General features: G+C 39.9%; 1 protein-coding gene across 1 annotated transcript in view; it reads right to left on the bottom strand.

Annotated features, from left to right (window-relative positions):
* COL4A3 (collagen type IV alpha 3 chain) overlaps window positions 1-19,429 on the bottom strand; it is a gene marked incomplete at its 3' end in the record, with an annotated part of 130,582 nt that overhangs the window by 40,976 nt on the left and 70,177 nt on the right. Inside the window, exons 9-23 of the mRNA XM_082657679.1 lie at window positions 19,145-19,222; window positions 17,288-17,350; window positions 17,127-17,162; window positions 15,366-15,407; window positions 15,080-15,157; window positions 12,875-12,937; window positions 12,441-12,500; window positions 11,428-11,472; window positions 11,099-11,152; window positions 10,125-10,166; window positions 8,021-8,105; window positions 6,557-6,592; window positions 4,775-4,939; window positions 1,941-2,033; window positions 1,347-1,442 (exon numbers count right to left, since the gene is read on the bottom strand). Of these exons, the coding sequence (XP_082513805.1) occupies window positions 1,347-1,442; window positions 1,941-2,033; window positions 4,775-4,939; window positions 6,557-6,592; window positions 8,021-8,105; window positions 10,125-10,166; window positions 11,099-11,152; window positions 11,428-11,472; window positions 12,441-12,500; window positions 12,875-12,937; window positions 15,080-15,157; window positions 15,366-15,407; window positions 17,127-17,162; window positions 17,288-17,350; window positions 19,145-19,222 (1,036 nt within the window). The remainder of the gene's footprint in view (window positions 1-1,346; window positions 1,443-1,940; window positions 2,034-4,774; window positions 4,940-6,556; window positions 6,593-8,020; window positions 8,106-10,124; window positions 10,167-11,098; window positions 11,153-11,427; window positions 11,473-12,440; window positions 12,501-12,874; window positions 12,938-15,079; window positions 15,158-15,365; window positions 15,408-17,126; window positions 17,163-17,287; window positions 17,351-19,144; window positions 19,223-19,429) is intronic.

A 19,429-nucleotide genomic window follows, 5' to 3' on the forward strand; every position in this document is an offset into this window, starting at 1 on the left:
GCTTATTAGCTATGTCATCTGATACCTCAGCTTCCTCTGTTAAATGGGGTTAATGTAACACTTGGCTCTAGGGTTGACATGAGGACTAAGGGATGGAGGCACAGAAGACATCTAGAGCCATGCCTAGGGCACTGAGCGAGGGCTCCATAACTTGAGAGCTCTTATTAGTTAATGAGAAATCATTTGAGGATGGTGTCTATAGACCAAGGTGCTAATGGCAGAACCCAGATGGTGTGTGATACCACGTGAAGGCCCTGGGTGGCCAGCAGAGTGGTACAGGGGCAGAGGAACCCAACTAATAAAATAGAGACTTTTTTCTACTTCAAGGCTTTGTCCATGGTCATTTCTATGACCAGGGAAGGGGAAGGTAGGAGAGCCGAGGCAGAGACAGCCTGGAGCAACAGTGCTGAGGTGGAGCGTTCTGGGCTGGCACAGAGGTCGACAAGGGAAGCGACATATGCTTTATTTAGTCCTCAGGATACTGGCCTATGAAATGTTTTTTCCTTCAAAAGTTGACAGCTAATTTTTTTTAAAACATGAGATTTCAGATAAAAAATCCCAATGTTATTCTTCCCATGAAAGATTGGAAGATTTATTAGCACAGAGCCTAAAAGGCTGCCGAGTAACAACAGGCTGGAGTTGAGTGCCTCATGGCACCTTCCCGTTTACCGCGGAGCCCCTTCAGTTTACTGAAGTCCTCACCACTCCCTATCTTCCCCGGCACTGGGGCCATGGGTGAACTTTGTTATCGTGCTTGTACGGTTAAGCATAATGTGAAATAGTGCATGTGCCCATGATGATATCAAAAGGGGGCACATGAAAAATTAGACTGAGAAGGGTCATGTCTCTTGAAAAAAAGAATGGGAGACAGTTTCTTGCATTTTTTTTTTTTTTTTGGCCACGTCTCTCAGCCTGCAGGATCTTAATTCCCCAACCAGGGATCGAACCCTCACCCCCTGCAGTGGAAGCCCAGAGTCTTAACCACTGGACTGCCAGGGAAGTCCCAGGGGCTTATTTCTTTACGGAAGAAAAAAGTGGTTTGTGTTTGGTATGGCTGCTTCACTCCTCCGAGTTACCAGCTGCTCCCCTGTAGAAAAGTGAGTTTACAATTCCTGGATAACACAGTGGTTTGCTAGAGTTCAGCAACTAAGACGGAATAAGGGGAAATGCCAGCTTTTATGGGATTTTTGGCTTACTTTATGTTAACAGAGTGTGTTTCTGAAAGTCTCCCTCTAAATTCATATAAACCACATCCTGACATCTAGCAGTCTGATGCCTTTTTTTCCTGCCCAATGAATCGACCCTTTCGGTACTTGAAAAGATACTTGTGTGCAAATTGTCTGTACCTGGGAATCCTTTTACGCCATCTAACCCCGGCAATCCTGGGGGGCCTGGAGGCCCCGGGACACAAGGACACTGTGTGCACAAAAGGCCTGGCTCCCCTGCAATGAGAACACACTTGCATCACTCACAAACCCATGCCGAGTCCTTAGAAAGGACGTATTTTTGAACCACACGATCATTCGTTACGCCTAAAAATTTTTTCATGTATTGAAAATCATTTAGGACATTGTACATATTAATAAAAACATCATTCATCTATTATACCTGCTTACTTTATCTGACCTTATTTTTTGGGTTCTGAGAGAGGAAATCCCAAGAGCCTAGTATTAAATATTTACTATTTCAGTGTTTCTCTCCTCAAGTGCAGGCTACAACCCACATTCTAGGAAGAGCCAATGATTTATTGTACAGGTGCTAAATAAATGATTCATTTCCAGATAAATAAATACCGTTAGGTAATCCTTTTGGAAAAGAAGCCGTCTCTGACTGTCTGCTATTTTGGGGTCATTGTTGTCTCAGGGAAATATAAAATCAGTGATAATAAAGATGATGAGAATGGCTTATTCTAGTTGAGAAACATCACTGATTGAACCAACCTTTGGGCCCATCGACTCCCGGGATTCCTGGAGACCCTGTATGGCCTGGAGGTCCACCATCTCCAGGGGGACCTCTGCGAAGAACAATACCACCTACGAAGAGAAAACACCAAAGCTAGTTTTTTGTTTTTGTTTTTGTTTTTTTTGTGGTATGGGGGCCTCTCACTGTTGTGGCCTCTCCCGTTGCGGAGCACAGGCTCTAGACGCGCAGGCTCAGTGGCCATGACTCACGGGCCTCGCCGCTCAGCGGCATGTGGGATCTTCCCGGGCCAGGGCATGAACCCGTGTCCCCTGCATCGGCAGGTGGACTCTCAACCACTGCGCCACCAGGGAAGCCCGAGTTTGTCATTCTTAAAGCAGCTTTTCAAGAAAGCTGTTCCCAGTCTTCCACATACATCTGCTATTATAATGGTACGGTCAATAGTTAATTCTCTCAAATTGTTGTGTTCTATGATCTAATTTTTGGTCTTGCCATTTCCAATATAGGTTGAAGGCAATGCTGATGAAACTAAATATGTACAAACAATACCTATAGCTTCCCCCAATTTCAGAGCAACAGGTAACAGTGGAAACATTTAATTTGGATGGAATATGTATGTTATATTATGTCTGTTCCATTATGAAAGAATGCTTATTTTGTGATCCAGTTATCTGTGTCTTTAAGTTGAATGGGTAGTTATCTCTGAACAGTAAAATCTACTTCCACTTCTAAAACAAATACATCACAGGGATGAAATATACAGCATGGTAACTATAGTTAATAATACTGTATTGCACATTTGAAAGTTGCTAAGAGAATAGGTCTTAGAAGTTCTCATCACAAGAGAAAAATTGTAACTACGTATGGTGACAGACACTAACTAGACACTGTGATGATCATTTCATAATATATACAAATATTGAATCAATATTATGTACCCCTGAAACTAATATAATGTTGTACATCAATTATACTTCAATAAAACAAACTGAATTTAAAAAATAGAAAAAAAAGGAAAATCTTATGGCACTTTTATACTTAACATAGACTCATGTATACTTTTACATTTATACATTTGTAGATACTTATACATTTTCATATTCATTTCATATTTAACTCAACAAATATTTGAGTACCTACAATGTTCCAGCCCCCATGCTGTATGCTGGGCTTCAAAGAGTAAATGAGACACTCCCTGACCTCAAAGAGCTTTGAGTCTTATAGGGGAAACTGACTGAGACAAGCAATGTGGAAAATTCTATGATCAGGATAAACCTGAGTGTTATAAGAGGTAGGTGGGCTCAGTGAAAACTTTCTGCAGGACTTTGAAGCTCCAACAGGAAGGACAGATAGGTGTTGCTTAGAGAAGAAAGGGTAAGAAACAAGAACAGTCTCTGAAGGGCGAGGGAGCATGGTGCCTTTGGAGCGGGAGCTGATCTACGGCAGGCGCCCTGTGGGCCAGATTCTGATTTGAACATTCCTGAGCTTCGTGAGCTGTGCGTATCAGGCTTGTCATCGATAAAATGAGGACACAAAACCTACACCTGGAGAAAGACTTGGAGGGCTAGAAGTTGTTCAAACCCCTGATATACAGTAAAGTATTTTTGTTGAGTTTTGCTTTGCTTAGTTTTCCATAGATCCACTCCATAGCTTAACAGCTTGTTCTTAGACATTGTCTTCTGTTAATAGGATAATTTCTTAGATTGTTGTTAGCCTAAAGGAAAGCTTTTATTTATTTATTTATTTATTTAGGCCGTGATGCGCTGCTTCTGGGATCTTAGTTCCCTGACCAGGGATTGAACCCAGGCCACGGCAGTGGAAGTGCCGAATCCTAACTACTAGAACACCAGGGAACTCCCTTTATTTTTAATATTACTCATATAACTAGACACTTAACAGAATTATTTTATTACTACTAAGAGTTTTCCAGATTATTCTTTTTAATTTTCTATGTTTATAATTATATTGTCTATAAATAATGTTTCTTCCTTTCTTAAAAATATCACTGATGCATGGAAGATTCTTAAGGCTAGTAGGAGGGTTGGGTATAAAACACAAGACCTCCCAGGAACCTGCCAGGAAAGGCATGTAAAAATATATAGAGCGATCTGTATGTTCCTGAGGTTCTATATCCCTATCAGCCACATACAGAATGCTAAGTGGCTCTATCAGGGGATGGAGAGAAAAGGATAACTTCATCAGAACTTCCAGGTACCGCTTCAGAGCCTCTGGGCTGCAGCTCTGCGGTTTCTGACCCACTTTTCCTGGCAGCATCTTGCTTTGGTCCATGTTGCACACCTCTAGCCTCCTGTCCTGGGGCTCCCCTGCTGATGACAAGCCCCAGGACGCCCCAGGAGCCATGCCAACACAGCCTGGAAGTGTGTGTCTGTGGGGGGGCGTGGATGGGGATGGTAGGGTGTTAGTCCCGTCCTGTGGCGCACAACTTTGACCCATGCGAAATAGGGTCTGGTGGGGAAATTCTTGCCTCTTTGTCTCCCCAGGAAAGATTATCCTGAGACGAAGTTATACAGCTTCTTGGAAGATAGTCTCCAGGGACTGAATGAGCAGTTGCGCTTGGCCTAGGCCAACTTGATAATGGTCATTCCTTCCCTGCTTCTCTCCCCTTGTTCCTGTTTCCTGCTCCACCCTCTGTGGGAACTCAGGCTAACACTGGGCTGCGCTTGCAAAGTAGCCCTGCCACCGTAGCTGCTTCCACAGATAGTTAATAAAATGAAACTCCAGTGGAAACATAACTCCTACGGTCCACACTGATGGCCAAGCTGCGTGTAAGGTTCATCGCCCCCGACGGGCACATCTCTGTCACCGGGCAACGTACGCAAAAGGGCATCTTTACCTGGTGGTCCTGGAGGTCCTGGCAACCCTGTAGGGCCTGGTGAACCAGGACAGCCAGGGGACCCGGGAAGCCCCACTGCGCTCTTTCCTGGGGGTCCTTGCTCGCCTTTACTTCCTTTTGCTCCTGGTACTCCAGGGGCTCCTTGGAGGCCAGGCCTTGATGACCCTTGGAGAAAATAATCATTTATTGTTTTTTAGATGTTTCCCTGATTAATATACATTTGTTTTTCAATTGCAAAAAGTGATATATTCTTATAAAAGTTGTACAATTGAAAAATATATAGAGCATATAAAAGTGAATTATCTGATGTCCCTTATCTGTGGCCTTGTTAAACTATCACAATACAGCAGAGCTCAGACCATTCCATTTCAAGAAGATAATTTATGTGACTTATTACAAGGGGCTGAAACAGAGGTTGGGATGCACTGTAGTCTCTTGATTCAAAAGGACTTCAGGAGAAATTCTTCAGTATATGTTATTTTATAAATTCTTTTTATTAGAGACTAAAAGATGCCTATCTTTCAGGGTCTCCAATGAGAAAGAGAGAAAATTGTAATTGGACTTTTTTCTTGCCAATCGTCTTAGTTATATTAAAGGGTACCCTGGGGGAGGCAGGCATCTCCTGGGGCAGAAGCCATGCCAGGTGATACAAAACCCCCTTCTTCTGTCCCTTCTAAAATGACCCGGATGTGAGAAGGGCAGTCTCAAATCTCTGCCTCATAGTTAAGAATCTCTGCTGAGAAGCCAGTGGGGGTAATATCCGATTATTTCTGATTATTGAGCTTGAAGATTTTGGCCTAAAGGCTAATAATCCTTCGGATTGACATCTGTTTTAGAGCTTTTTAATTTTCACTTGCTGGCTTTTTAAACCATTCTATTCATTACTTGGAAGGAAGTCTTTCTTAATATTTGGTCAGACCTTTAAAATCCCCTTTTGCATCATTTCGACTTCAAGAAATACCTGCTGTTAAGAGTTTGGTATATATTTTTCCACGCATATGCAAGAACACATAATATTTATCCACTGATCTTTTTCTTTTGCAATAGGATTATAATATACATGTAGTTCTTCAGTCTGTTTAACTTTAATTCATTTTCAAAATTATGAAATAGTTTAAATATACAGCATAGTACAGAGAAAAATATAGTCAATGGCAGGGCTTACCAAATCTTTGCTATTTTGTTCTTAGTTTTGTCTCCTTTACAAAATGACACATTACGGTACGACAGTTATAACTGAGGCTACGGTCGTTGATCTTTAACCATCCTTGATCCTATTCTTCCTCTCTCAAGAGGCAACCACTCAAATGACTCACGGATATTTTCTCCACTTCACAGAATTGTCTATGTACCACAAACAATATATTTTTAAAATTAAAACTTTACACAACAGCTGTAATCTATGTGTCTTTAGGCAACTTGTGATACACTACGAAAACTATCATTTTAAGCAACCTAGTTGCCATAAAATTATTGTTTTTCTAGCTCTGTGCCTCTTCTGAGTTTCAAGGCTTCTGCTCCTTACACTGAAGTTACTGTCTTACACTTAGTTAAAACTACTGAGAAGTAAAAAAGAGCATTTCTCTATTACTTTGTGTCAGTTTCCCAGTTTCCACTTCCTTTTCCCCTGCAGGTCACAAAGTTAACGATTAAGACGTTGGAAACACTTGTATATCAATGAATGAAACATTTGTCTTATGTAAATACTGTCGACTCACTAGAGAGCAGTGTGTTTTCCATTTAATAGCGTTTCTATTGGTATCCTGAGAAACATGTACGTACCAGGACTTCCAGGGGCTCCAGGGGGACCACTGGGACCTGTGAATACATAATAGCAATTAATTGTTTACAAAGATGTAAATATCCCCTCCCCCCGGTTACTGAAATCTTGGATGACGATATAATAATAATATAATAATACATTTTTCATACTTTTTCTCCACTCTCACAGAGGTAAATATGAGAAAACTTCACTCATTTAAACAAACTGTAAAGAAGAAACTAAGTTCATCTTAGATGTCTAGCACTCAAAAAGGGGGAGGGAAGAGAGACAGGGGTAGGGGATAAGGGACATGAGCTACTCTGTATAAAATAAATAAGCAGCAAGGATATATGGTACAGCAGAGAGAAATACAGCCATTTTTTGTAATAACTTTACATGGAGTATAATCTACAAAAATATTGAATCACTATGTTGTACACCTGAAACCAATATAATATTGTAAATCAACTATACTTCAATTTTTTAAAAAAAGTAAATCATGACTTTATCATCTTCAAATAATTCAACAAGACACTTCCTAAGAGTCTGCTCTGTGTTTGGCATTTTGCTGGGATGATTCAGATGCCAGAATATTAAATAGCTGGAATTGTCAAGAATATGAATTTGGTCTGGATCCGTCTCAGATCGCTTATAGCTGTAACACTGCGTAGGGCTCTAATTCTTTGATGTATATGAGTGATTTATAGTAAGCATATCAGATTTTTAAAAATCTATGTCTAATACTTATCTGTCCATTTGTTTAAGTACACTGAGACTTTTACCCCTCTTAAGTAAAATTCTTTGAAATCTTATTTATATCAATAATTTTCCTAGATCAGTGGTTCTTAATCCTGTTGCACGTTAGAATTAATCTGGGGAGCTTTAACGATCTGCCAGTATCCAGGGCCCTCCTCCAGGCAATTAAATCAGAACCACAGGGATGGGACCTGGACGTGGTTCTTATTTAGCAGTTCCTGGGGATTTTAATGTGTAGTAAGAGATAAGAGCTATTAGCCAGATCTTTGCAATCTATCAAAAGGGATAGAACGTAAGTAAATGTGACTTTAATTCATGATGCTGGAAGTCAGAAAACCAGGACTTCAGTCCTTTCTTGTCACTATTTGTGTGGATTTGCTCAAATCATAGCTTTTCAGGGACTCCATTTTCTCTTTTGTATCCCACTGAGATTGCTGGTTTCGGACACTCCCACCTCCTTCTCTCCAGCCATGTTTGTGTCTTCCTACCAGACTTGAACGTTATGCTTTCCTACATAAAGATAATTCAGTTACCTTCTACTGTATACCACCTATGGAATTTTCTTATGAAAATTAGGAAACACCAAAAAATATCACCACCTATGAACATTAGGAGACCTCCCTTCTCCTCTTGCCAATTCTGGGTCTGTAAACACACGCTATACATTTTGCCTTGAAAGAAAGACATGGAATGATCAGCAAATGCTTTAGGAAGAAATTTATTCTCACCCTGTGGGCCAGGAGCTCCCTTGGGCCCTGGTGGGCCTGGAATTCCTTCATCTCCCTTTTCCTGGTACGCATCATAATATTCTGTCTTAAAGGAAAAAGAAATTAATAAAGAAAAAAGACAGTTATTTATGGACAGCTCGCCAAATGCAATTACTTCAATTCCTTCTTTTTGGCTACAATGATAGTTTCCTTATTTTCCTGAATTCATAGGTTTATGTGTTAGAAGGATATGGCAGTTAAGTATATGGGATGGATACATTTAAAAATAAAAGTTAATCTGGTATCATGATATCATATATTTCATGGGCTTTCAATTAGAAATACATTTTATGATGTGGCCCAAATCACATATACACATTTCAATATACATATACATATCTATATATGTGTGAATATGTATGCAGAAATTAAAGTTTCACAAAATAGTGACTTCTTACAACATATGATCAACTCTGATATTTTTTATTCTATTCTATTTCACTTTTTAAAAATGCTTGTCCTGAGGACTAAATTTATTTCAAAGTATATTGGGACCTACACATCAAAAATACTTTATTGATTGTTTCTTTACATTTCAGGACACTGTTGACCTTCAGACAAAGGTTTCCTCAGTCCAAGGACTCAGGACTATTACGTATTTCTTTTTTTTTTTTTTTTTTTTGCGGTATGCGGGCCTCTCATTGTTGTGGCCTCTCCCGCTGTGGAGCACAGGCTCCAGACACGCAGGCTCAGCGGCCACGGCCCACGGGCCCAGCCGCTCCATGGCATGTGGGATCCTCCTGGACCGGGGCACAAACCTGCGTCCCCCGCATCGGCAGGTGGACTCCCAACCACTGCGCCACCAGGGAAGCCCGACTATTACGTATTTCTGAAGTGATCAGTGGACCTACTGCTGGTCTCCTTAACCATCTACTTCCAAAGCAGAACTTCCTCTGAAGTTAGCAGAAGCTTCAGAGTTATGTGGTATTGAGCATGAGAAAAGAAGATAGAAAGAAGATGGAAGTATAAAAGTTTTTTAAAAACTTAGTTTTTTCATACGCTGCCTGGGGCCAATTAGTTCACTGACTTGTTTAAAGAACAGGTAACTAGAGCTTTGTGGTTAAGCAGTATAAAATCACAAAAAAGAATTACTACTAATCATAGTACTAATAATGTAATAATCTCCTCCATCATAAAATCCATAAAGACATGTGAGTACCTTCCACGTAAGTACTTTCACAGAATAGCCTCTTTTATTTTCCCAGCAACCCCTTAAAAGTATCTTGGGATTACTTGCCATCTGAATCATTTGCTTGTAGTGTAAAGAGGCTGATTTCTGGGACCCTCCTCCGGTTACTGAGTTGACTTACTTAGCCTGAAGGGTCTGAGAACTGCGTTTGTAATAACACGCACACACACTCCCCCAGTGACTCCTTTGCCACCATGGAGGAGCTTTCTGTCACACCTGCACAGTCACACTGAACGTGAGAACCACTGTCTTTTGAGGCAGGAAAGGAAGAGGCCAGACCTCAGAGCCTGGGTCTTCTGCACTCATCTCCTTAAGCTGCAGAGTCACGGTATAAAATGTAGCCACCCTGCAGGCAGGAGCTGACAGACATCAAATCCATGTTCACGCCGGGGAGGGGAGGAAACAGCCTGCCACTAAGGAGCATGGGCTGGGGTCATTGGTTTTTGCTGGTTCTATATTAAACCCAGGGCTGAGCTTCTGCTGCCTCACAGTGCAGGGCTGTCTTAATGGGGCCCAGCTGGAGACGGCCACCCTGCTGCCCATGCTGTCCTCCTCTGCTGCCTTCCTGCCCTACTTAAGGGCAAGGGATTACCTACCTTGGGCCAGGCCTGATTAGACAAAGGTTTTCTTCTCTACAGCCCAGGATGGGCATGGCCAGTGCATTCCAGGGACCAAGTAGGACCAAAGAAAAATACTTGTCCATTATCAAATGGACAAATAATGACAACAGCTATTTTTTTTGCCCCGGTTTGATAAAAAGGTAAATACTGTAATCTCTATCATAGCAGTCAATGAGAGACAATGATTCAAAATTTCCTTGATATTTTGAAAGACTTGATCAAACATGACCTTAAAATGGTCTTTAATTACACTTACTGGACCACGAAATCCTGGAGGGCCCATGTCTCCTTTCCACCCCTATGTTGAAAGACAGTTAGAAATTATGAGCACATTAATCAAAAGTATTTACATGTTAGGTATACTAGAAACCAAAATGCACAGTTAAACAAATCTATGTTAAAATTGATGTTATTTCTATGAAATGTACAAACCAAGTTAACATGAAAGGGATACTACTTGTGATTATCTTCCTGGAGGGCCATTATCTGAGTCAAGAATCTTATCTACAAGGTCTGGAAGAAGTGGCTCTTGTTGTCTAGGTTTCTTCCACATCACTCCCTTCAAAGGATGTTTGCATCATTGCGTGCTCTCCTGTTCCTACCCAGACTAGAGGCACAGAGAAACCAGGCTGTGGGTTGTAGGCAATTCCCAGTGTCCCAGCTATAATCAAACTCCTTTCTTACCTACTCAGGAAGGCATTCCAGAATTCTACTGGAAGTGATATTAACACAGGATAAAAATCTTGAATCTGCATATATACCTACGTATGAAAACTATTTGAAAATATCTGTAACGTGTTGTCAGAAACAATGATGTGGAATACGGTCCACAGTTAACTGATGATGACCTTTCAGTACATCATGACCCAGGCTGAGACTCACGGGGACCAGCCTACCCTTGACCTCTGATGACCTGAAACTTCCTCCAATCGCAGGTCCTTTCCAGCTTCTTCCTCGGGGAGCTGAAATCTCAAATCTCAGCTGAGAGTGAGCTGAAATCTCACTCGTCCAAAGTCAGCTTCTACTACACAGGACAGGTGTAACATCTTTCCCCTTCAAGTGTTCAAATATAGTTGCCACATCTCTTGTTTTCTTCTTAACAAATATGCTAAGATGTTTTAGTGAGCTCTAATTGCAATTCCTTGTACCGAGTCTCAGGACGTGTGGGGAAAGGGTGACCAAACGCAACCAGTTAAAAAAGCTGAAGATAGATGTTAGGAAGGGAATTACCTTGATGCCATCTTCGCCCCTTAACCCAGGGAAACCCTTGCTGCCTTTGGCTCCCTACGGAGAACAGCAAAGTGCATAGGTCAGAAGACACATTGATAATCAATCTCTTCTGTAGGAAGCAAAATGCTTTAAACTCCTTTCGGGAAAAAAAAAAGTGCTCAGATGACCTCTCTCCACAGTGAGGGTGTAACACTATGATTCTCAAACATAATTTTTAAAAGCTATATGCTTTTTGTTTGCTTAAAACTACTTAGTGACTCTCAAAAACCCTTCTTTGTCTAATAGGACCGACACTTTCACTATATTAATGGGCCACGTCATGTCTTTACCTCAGTGCCAGGGAAACCGGGGGCACCATCTTTTCCAGGCTTTCCCTAAAACAAAAGCAAAACAAAAACACGTAACTTCATAAATATGGGTAATTTCAATAAACATGAAAAATTAAATGATATGATCATCTCTTGACCTTAGGCAAGAAAGCCTGACTGAGGTTTCCCCCACTTATTAAAAGGAAAAACTATTAACCACAGAACAGGTGATGACTTTCTCTTGCCAGGGAAGGCAGAAGCCAGTCAGAATGGGAAATTAGGGAGGGTCACTGGAAAAAGGAGAGGATATTAAGAGCTAAGCTTAAACTAGAGTTAACACTACCCATCAAAGCTTAGAAGGAAAATCAAGGAAGCACTGAGCAGAGAATCGAACAGGAAAATCCAGAAAGAGGGAGGCGTTCACAGTCTATTCATTTGCGGTGTTGGCAATTCCCTGAACTCCAAATGTGCCTATATTTAAATATATGCATAAAAGGTATTTTGCAGCATTCAAACAGACAGGGCTTTTGGGATTAACTATTATGATAAAATAATAAATGATATGATAAAATTAAAAATCATATTAGTTGAATATTTTTTCTTAGAAAAAAATATTTTCCCAGCGTATAATTTTTAGAGTTTTTAAACAATATATGTGTTTAAATATTTGCAAAATAGAGCTGGGTGGGAGAGTGAGCCTCTGTTACTTCTACATTCTCCTCTTTTTTTACCCATCACCCCCTATATGGATGAAGATCGTTTGTCAAAGAAGAGGATGAGGCTGATACACAGAGAGGAGCAGAAGTGAAATGGACAGAGTCTTGCCCATTTCATTTCAGGTTCAGAAGTCCTTGAAGCTTGTTTTAACCTTGAAATTCTCAGATACTTGAACAAATAAATTCTAACTCCCAAATTTTTTAAAAAAGTTTAGAAAATCTAAGCTAGTTTGAGTTAAGCACCTTATATTCACGACCTCAAGAGTCCTGAGTACTGACTAATTTAGGTTGCCCATGACACTGAATTTCCAAACCCACCTGCGGGCCTGGTTCTCCAGGAGCACCTTTTTCTGATCCGTAAGATTCTCCATGTGGCCCCTGTATTAATGAGAGTTAGGTCAAGTTTTGTAAATTATTGATTTTTGACTTACATTGATTTTTATTAACTTTTCCCTTCTGTTAAAATTTTTGAAATGGTGGGTTATCTAAGAAGGACATCTTATTTATGAATATTAATATAAAAACAGATGCTGAAGATAAATCATAAGATGGGTGCCATTGGGTACATGTAAAACGGTGCAGGGATTTCAGCCAGAAGTGGCCATAAAATAATCCTAGTATTTACGATCTCTGCGGTAAAATACTACCGTGCTTCAGCTAATATTAAGATTTAAAGGTAGATCATACATCAGAATATGCTCTAAGGTTCTACTTTTTGTTTCAAGGGAACAACATGATTCTTAGTGACCTACTGAGGGTCCAGGGCGTCCAGACTGGCCCATGGCTCCCTGGTCTCCCTTCTCCCCCTTGAGGTCCTGTCACAAAAACAAGTTAAGGTCATTACAAACAGATCAAACAAGATATTATTGACTATACTTGCAAAAGTCCCCTATCTGTTCAATGGATTGGATTTTAAAGCTACTTATATACCTCCTGTTAACACACCACATTATCAATTTTCACATTTTGAATTTTATACCTGGGAACCCCCTGAAACAATATACAAACTTTTTGTGTGCTATATTTTATTTATTTTTTAAACTGATGTATAGCTGATTTACAATAGTATATTAGTTTCAGGTGTACAATGTAGTGATTCAAGATTTTTATACTCCTTTTATAGTTACTATAAAATATCGGCTCTATTCCCTGTGCTGTACAATATATCCTTTTTATAACCTTTTCTTTTTTTTAAAAAAAATGAAAGTATCCTTTAGATCAAACTGTATTAAACTAATTTAATTCTTGAATCAGTTTTCTATAAGCACAATTAGATCATTTCTTTTTTTTAATTTTTTTTTTATTTTTTATTTTATTTTTTTGGCGGTACGCGGGCCTCTCACCGTTGTGGCCTCTCCCATTGCGGAGCACAGGCTCCAGACGCGCAGGCTTAGCGGCCATGGCTCACGGGTCCAGCCGCTCCGCGGCATGTGGGATCTTCCCGGACCGGGGCATGAACCCGCGTCCCCTGCATTGGCAGGCGGACTCTCAACCACTGTGCCACCAGGGAAGCCCAGATCATTTCTAATGTAGTTTACTTTCATTTTTAATATACTGAAATTATTTTCACTGAGATCAACTATTTTCTGAGTAAATGTTAGGAGGATTGAATTCATTAATTAGGTTTGTTTTGCCCTTATCACATTTTATTCATATATTGTGAAAATATAATTTTCAAAAACAATTTTTTCCCAATGTGAGTATCCTCCTGAGGGCATCATTTTTAGAAATAACTCAATTTTGTCCCCTGGGTCAAATCTTCCAGATCTTGCTTTTGTCAAAATAAGATTTTTTCCCATCAATTTTCAGCCAATAAAGCTTTAGACTTTATTAAATATACTTCTGTTGATTAATTCTGAAAAGTTCAGTTATTCTCCTCAGCCAATTTTTTTCCAGTCTTCAATGAGAGTTATTATTTTGGCCATATAAAACTTCACCATGTTCTGTTTTAACTCTTCTAGTTTTGTTTTGATAATTTCTATCATTAAAAATTAATTATATTGGAAAGAGATGATTAAGGGATTTCTTCTGGGGTGATGAAAATGTTCTAAAATTGCACATGGTTATAGCTGCACAACTCTATGGATATACTAATAGCCACAGAATTGTACACTATATAAGTGAATTTTATGGCATGTGAATTATATCTCAATAATGTGGTTAAAAGTTAATTATAATTAAAACTCATGAATTTTATTCTTTAAAAGGGTGAAAATTATGGTATGTGAATTATATTGCAATCAAGCTATTATTAAAAACAATTAATCATTAAGTTTAAAGGAGAAGGATGATTTATGTTTATTTCTTAGTTAATCCACAAGAAAATTGTTAGCTTCCTCCTCACTCCCCATTCCCCTTCCCAGACATTCCAGGATCAACCTGGTGTCTAGGATTGGTGTATGATGTTGTGATGCACTTCTTCTGAGCATCTGATTCAATTCCATCCTCTGGTCCTTCTAGCTACCCCAGTGTGGGAGCAAAAAGCACATGATAATGTCAAAATAACGAGTCACAGTGTCCTTGGAGAGGAGTGGGGGCCACACTGCCTTGGGGTTATGACGGCAGGGTAAAAATGTCCCATTTGATTATGATACTGCTCTACCCTTATCTTTAGGTCATTGCTATCCAATTGCATCAGAGCCACACACCATTTTGCTACTGTTTATTCAAAAATACTCACCATATACCCACCCTATGTTAGCAACAAGGAGAGGGATGGGGATAATGGGTTAGCAAAATTAGATCTAGGCTCTTCCTTCAAGAATGTTGGAAGTGGCTTGCCTTGTATCTTCCCCATTTCATGTTTTCTAGTTCTCGAGTAAAAGATGGAGAAGGAATAAAAGCCCAGTTGGCTGAGCTGGGCTTGGGTGACAGAGCTTATAAAAGAGGTAAGGGATCAAAGGACCTCATCCCAGAAAGGGGAAGGCGCAACCTTAATAATAAAATTGAAGAGTTACCGTTCTGTTAACCAGGCCGGTTAGTGTCACGATAACTGTTCCTGGTGGTCCCGGCGGTCCTGTTAATCCTTTCATACCCTAAAGACAAATACACTCAGGAATAAAAAACTAAGCTTGAGAGATCTACATTTCCTCTTTAGTTCTTACCTAGGAAGATAAAGCAAATGAAACCTGAGACACAGGAAATACTTTCGTTTCAGTGTGACTTAGTGAATCAATTGTGTAAGTTGATTGCTAGGGAACTTAAAATATCTTGCCCACAAATAAACCACAGAATTTAAATTACCCGCTCTCCTTTTTGTCCTATCACGTTATCGCCCATGTGACCCTGTAAGAAAACACAAAACCAAATTATTTTTTTAAAAATGAACATGAATGTATAGTCTAAACCCATTAAGGTTCAATGTTTATAATTGAACATTTATATTTTAACTGTAATGTTAGTATCGTAAAGTTATTTTAGCTATTTCTTGGAGTGGAGTGGCAACATGTTTCTTTTAAAAGTAGAGATCTTGAAGGGCAGAAAGCTTAAGGGGTTTACTTAATAGGGCAAGTGATAACGAGATGCTGTGGGCCAGGGGAAGGAGCCCAGCTCGGAGGACATTTTTCTGGCTCAGCCACCAGCCAATTTTGCTTCCTCTGGCTGGTAACTTCCTGATGCCCTAGTTTCCCCATCTTAAAAATAAGACGGATGTGTAGCTGATCTTCAGGATTCTGAAATTCAAAACTTAATAGAGAACTAAGAATAGAATTCAAGCAACCTGACTTCACTAGTAAGTTAGTGACATGAGATAAGTCTGTGAATCATCTCTCTTCAGTAATCTATCATTTCAACCAATGTGTCTTTGCTTTTCTGCTCTTGAGTTTGCAGATTTTCCCCCAAGTAGGCCACAAGCTGTAGAGAAAAGCGCTTAACCTGAACCTATTCATCTCACAGGGTATGTATGTATGTGCACGTGTGTGTGTGTGTGTGTGTGTACACACATCAATGAAACAATAAATGTGAAAGCACCTTGGCAAGTACCCTACACACAAAGGCTATCTGATAGTAAGTAATTTCCTGGTGGGGCTCAGCCTTGCTCAACATTTTCTTACTTAAAATAATGAAGGGGATCAGAATATGCCACCCCAAAATATACCACTTTGGCAGAAGAATTATTTTGAGCTGAAGGCAAGTGAGAAACAGCAAATGCAGAAAAAGTTCCTTGTTCTCCCCTATCTGCCTCAAGACAGGGCCTAAATTTCCCTTTGTGAAGGTGTCACCCTCCCCTCTCCTGTACCAGGAAGAGAAGACAAGTCATCACTGGAGACAATACACACTTAAGTCTGCATAAACAAACTTTACTGAAATAACACTTATCTTCCGTTAGTTTCCCCCATATATTGACCTTTCCACAATCTACTGCCCCTTGAAGCTCAAAACCCTGTTCCTTCATCCTGTCACTCCTCCACAAATTTATCACCCTTTGTTAAAATGGTATACAAGCCTCTGGGTCTGACTGCCTCTTTGGGGTTTTTTATTTCATTTCTGTGAGGTCTCCACATGCATATGAAATCAAACTTTCTTCCTACAGTTAATCCACTCACTGAACCTAAGAAGATAGAAGAAAAAGTTTTTTTCCTCCCCCATACTAACAGGTGGCCTTTGTAATAGAAAGAAATGCAGGACTGTGCTTAATGAGTCCATGAATAGTCATTTTTATTTACTAGTATAAAAACAGGTTGGCTCTGGGAAGCAGCCCAGTAAAAAAATATATAAGGTAAAGTGTTGCGGGAAACATAAAGAGTAGGAGTCCTTGCCCTTTTCCTGATGAGGAACTCCTTATAACTGAATTAAGACGCTTTGTATCAGAGATCAAGTTACTGAAGTGCAGGGAGAAGGGAAGTAGGAGGTGCAGAGCGGCTAGCCATGCTTACTTCCCTGCTGGGAATCCTTGTGAGTTCCAGAGGGGTGCCCAGCAGTGACCCACATGTGGAATCAGACTGAGTTTGGCTTTTAGATCGGTTAGGATGTTCTGGCTGACACAACATACGAATTGTCATCTACCTTAGGTCCTGGAGGTCCCATGGTTCCTGGAAAGCCCTAGAAAAATCCACCAGTTAAAATTACAGCAGGTAATGAATCAAGCCTAAAACTCTGTTTAAAATTTTAGGCTATAATTCTTTTATTAGTTACGATGTGTACAGCAACGGTGGCTTCATACTCACAAAGAATCCTGGAGGGCCAGGGGGACCAATAGGTCCAGGAAAACCTGGAAGGCCTGGCAAACCCTTTAAATTAAGAGAAGAATTAGAATAAGTTTAAATTTACTTCTCACTGAAGAACGATGTCCATTAGTTAAACACATTAAACTATTTTAGAAAAATCAGAGCCTATGTTTCTTATTTATGGCTGCAATTGATTTCAATAGAGGCCATGTGTAACATGTGTTGCCATGTATAACAGGCTACCGGGATCATCCTGATGGTACTATTTCCAGGAAAATGACCAGAGCAGTTGCTTTACTTTAGAAGAGTTTTACAATTTTTAGAAATGTTTCCTCTCTCTCTCTCTCTCTCTCCCTCTCCAAGCACGCTGTTATCTCTGGGCCCTTCCACCTGCTCTGCCTCTGCCTAGAATCTTCTTTCCCCCGATATCTCTATAACTCACTTTCTCTCCCTTTTCTTATCTTCATTCAAACGTTATCCTTTCCATGGGGCCTTCCTGCCCATCCGACCTAATGCCACAACCTTCCTTCTAATCTGGACACTTCCTATCCCCCAACCCTGCATTATTTTTCTCCTTGGCATTTATTACTATCTAATACAACATATACTTAGTAATTTACATTTTTAAATATGTTCTCCTTCTAGAATGTGCCATGAGGGCAAACATTTTTGTTAAACTATTTTTGGAGATTTGTGCACCTAAATAGCCCCTGGAACCTACCTGGCACGTAATAAGGATTTCTTGTATGACTGAAGGTCCCACTGCTATACTTTCAGCAGTAGCACAATGTGGTACACGGCCAACACTCAATACACATTGAAGGGATACATCCGTGTCCCAGACTGCTACTATCTCCTCTTACTAGATGCCCTGCCCTCAGCATCTGGCTCCCTAAATGCTTCCTAAGCAAAAAAACAAGAGCCATCATATTCTGCATCTTTTCTCAAAAGCTTATACGGCCCCGAACCGTGTCATTCTTCAGTTTTGCAGCCCATGATTAGCTGCCATGGCTCACCATAGAGATGTTCAACAACCTTAACTCAAACTCTTTGACTCACTCAGGCAAATTCCTATCTCTGCCCAGGAATTTCCACCTATACTTCTGAATTAAGTTAAAATATTTCTGATTAATTAACCTAAAAGTTAGTATCAAAAGATCTCCCCCCCCTTTTTTTTGGCTAAGACACGTTTATTTTTCCTACTTCTTTACAGCAAGAAAGCTTTTTGAGGGTCTTCAAAAACATATACCAATCAAATAACTTATTATCAAAAGATCCTTCTGAATCACAGAGTAAAGTGCACACAGCCACCAAATAGCTCTTTCCTTGTATCTATTCTGGGTCACCCTCCGGCTACACACAGAGAGATCAGAAAGCAAACTATTCAACAGGAGAAAGGTGCAGTTAAATAAAATACTACTATCATGCAAACTTTACAATAGGACTGTTATGTAATATGACGATTTTAAATTGTATTCAACGTGTAATACAATCTTACCCGGGATTTCAACAAATACAAAGTGGAACACAACCATTCCCTGAAGGCTCCTTCTTAGATTTAGTAAAGCTTGGGTGATTGAGACTTAAGAAGAGGCTAAAAGACATATGTACAAAATCACCTTTTTTATATGAGCTAAATGTAGTTTCTTATAATGAGGTGAATGTGTTAGAATAAAATGAGGTAAATATGTAAATAGAAGAGATATGAATATCTATGAAGAATATTTGTAAGAGACTGAGAAAGAGATAGAGGGAGAAGAAGAGAGAGAGAGAAGAAGAAGAAGAAAAAAGAGGTGGAAAGAGAGAGACAGAGAGAAAGAGATGGAAAATGATAGGGATCTTCTCTGAAGTGCCTACCTGGAATCCTGGAGCTCCTGGCAACCCAGGGTCACCTTTTCCACCAAGGGCTACACCTTCTCCTTCAGCAGGAGCCCCCTTGAAAATGAAGAAGTTCGTCAAACATAAGCAATGTTATATCTTCAAAACTCCTCTAAATGGTTATTCAAGGTCATACCGCTTCAAGGATAAAAGCGCTTTCAGGATATATACTCAGAGAAATGCTTTAGGATTATTTAGTTATTCCATTTTGAAGAATTTAAAGCATTTTTGTATTTTCTAAACTTGACCATTTACTGTGGCGGG

Source organism: Grampus griseus (assembly GCF_964374135.1).
Source record: "Grampus griseus genome assembly, chromosome: 7".
NCBI classification, from domain to species: Eukaryota; Metazoa; Chordata; class Mammalia; order Artiodactyla; family Delphinidae; genus Grampus; species Grampus griseus.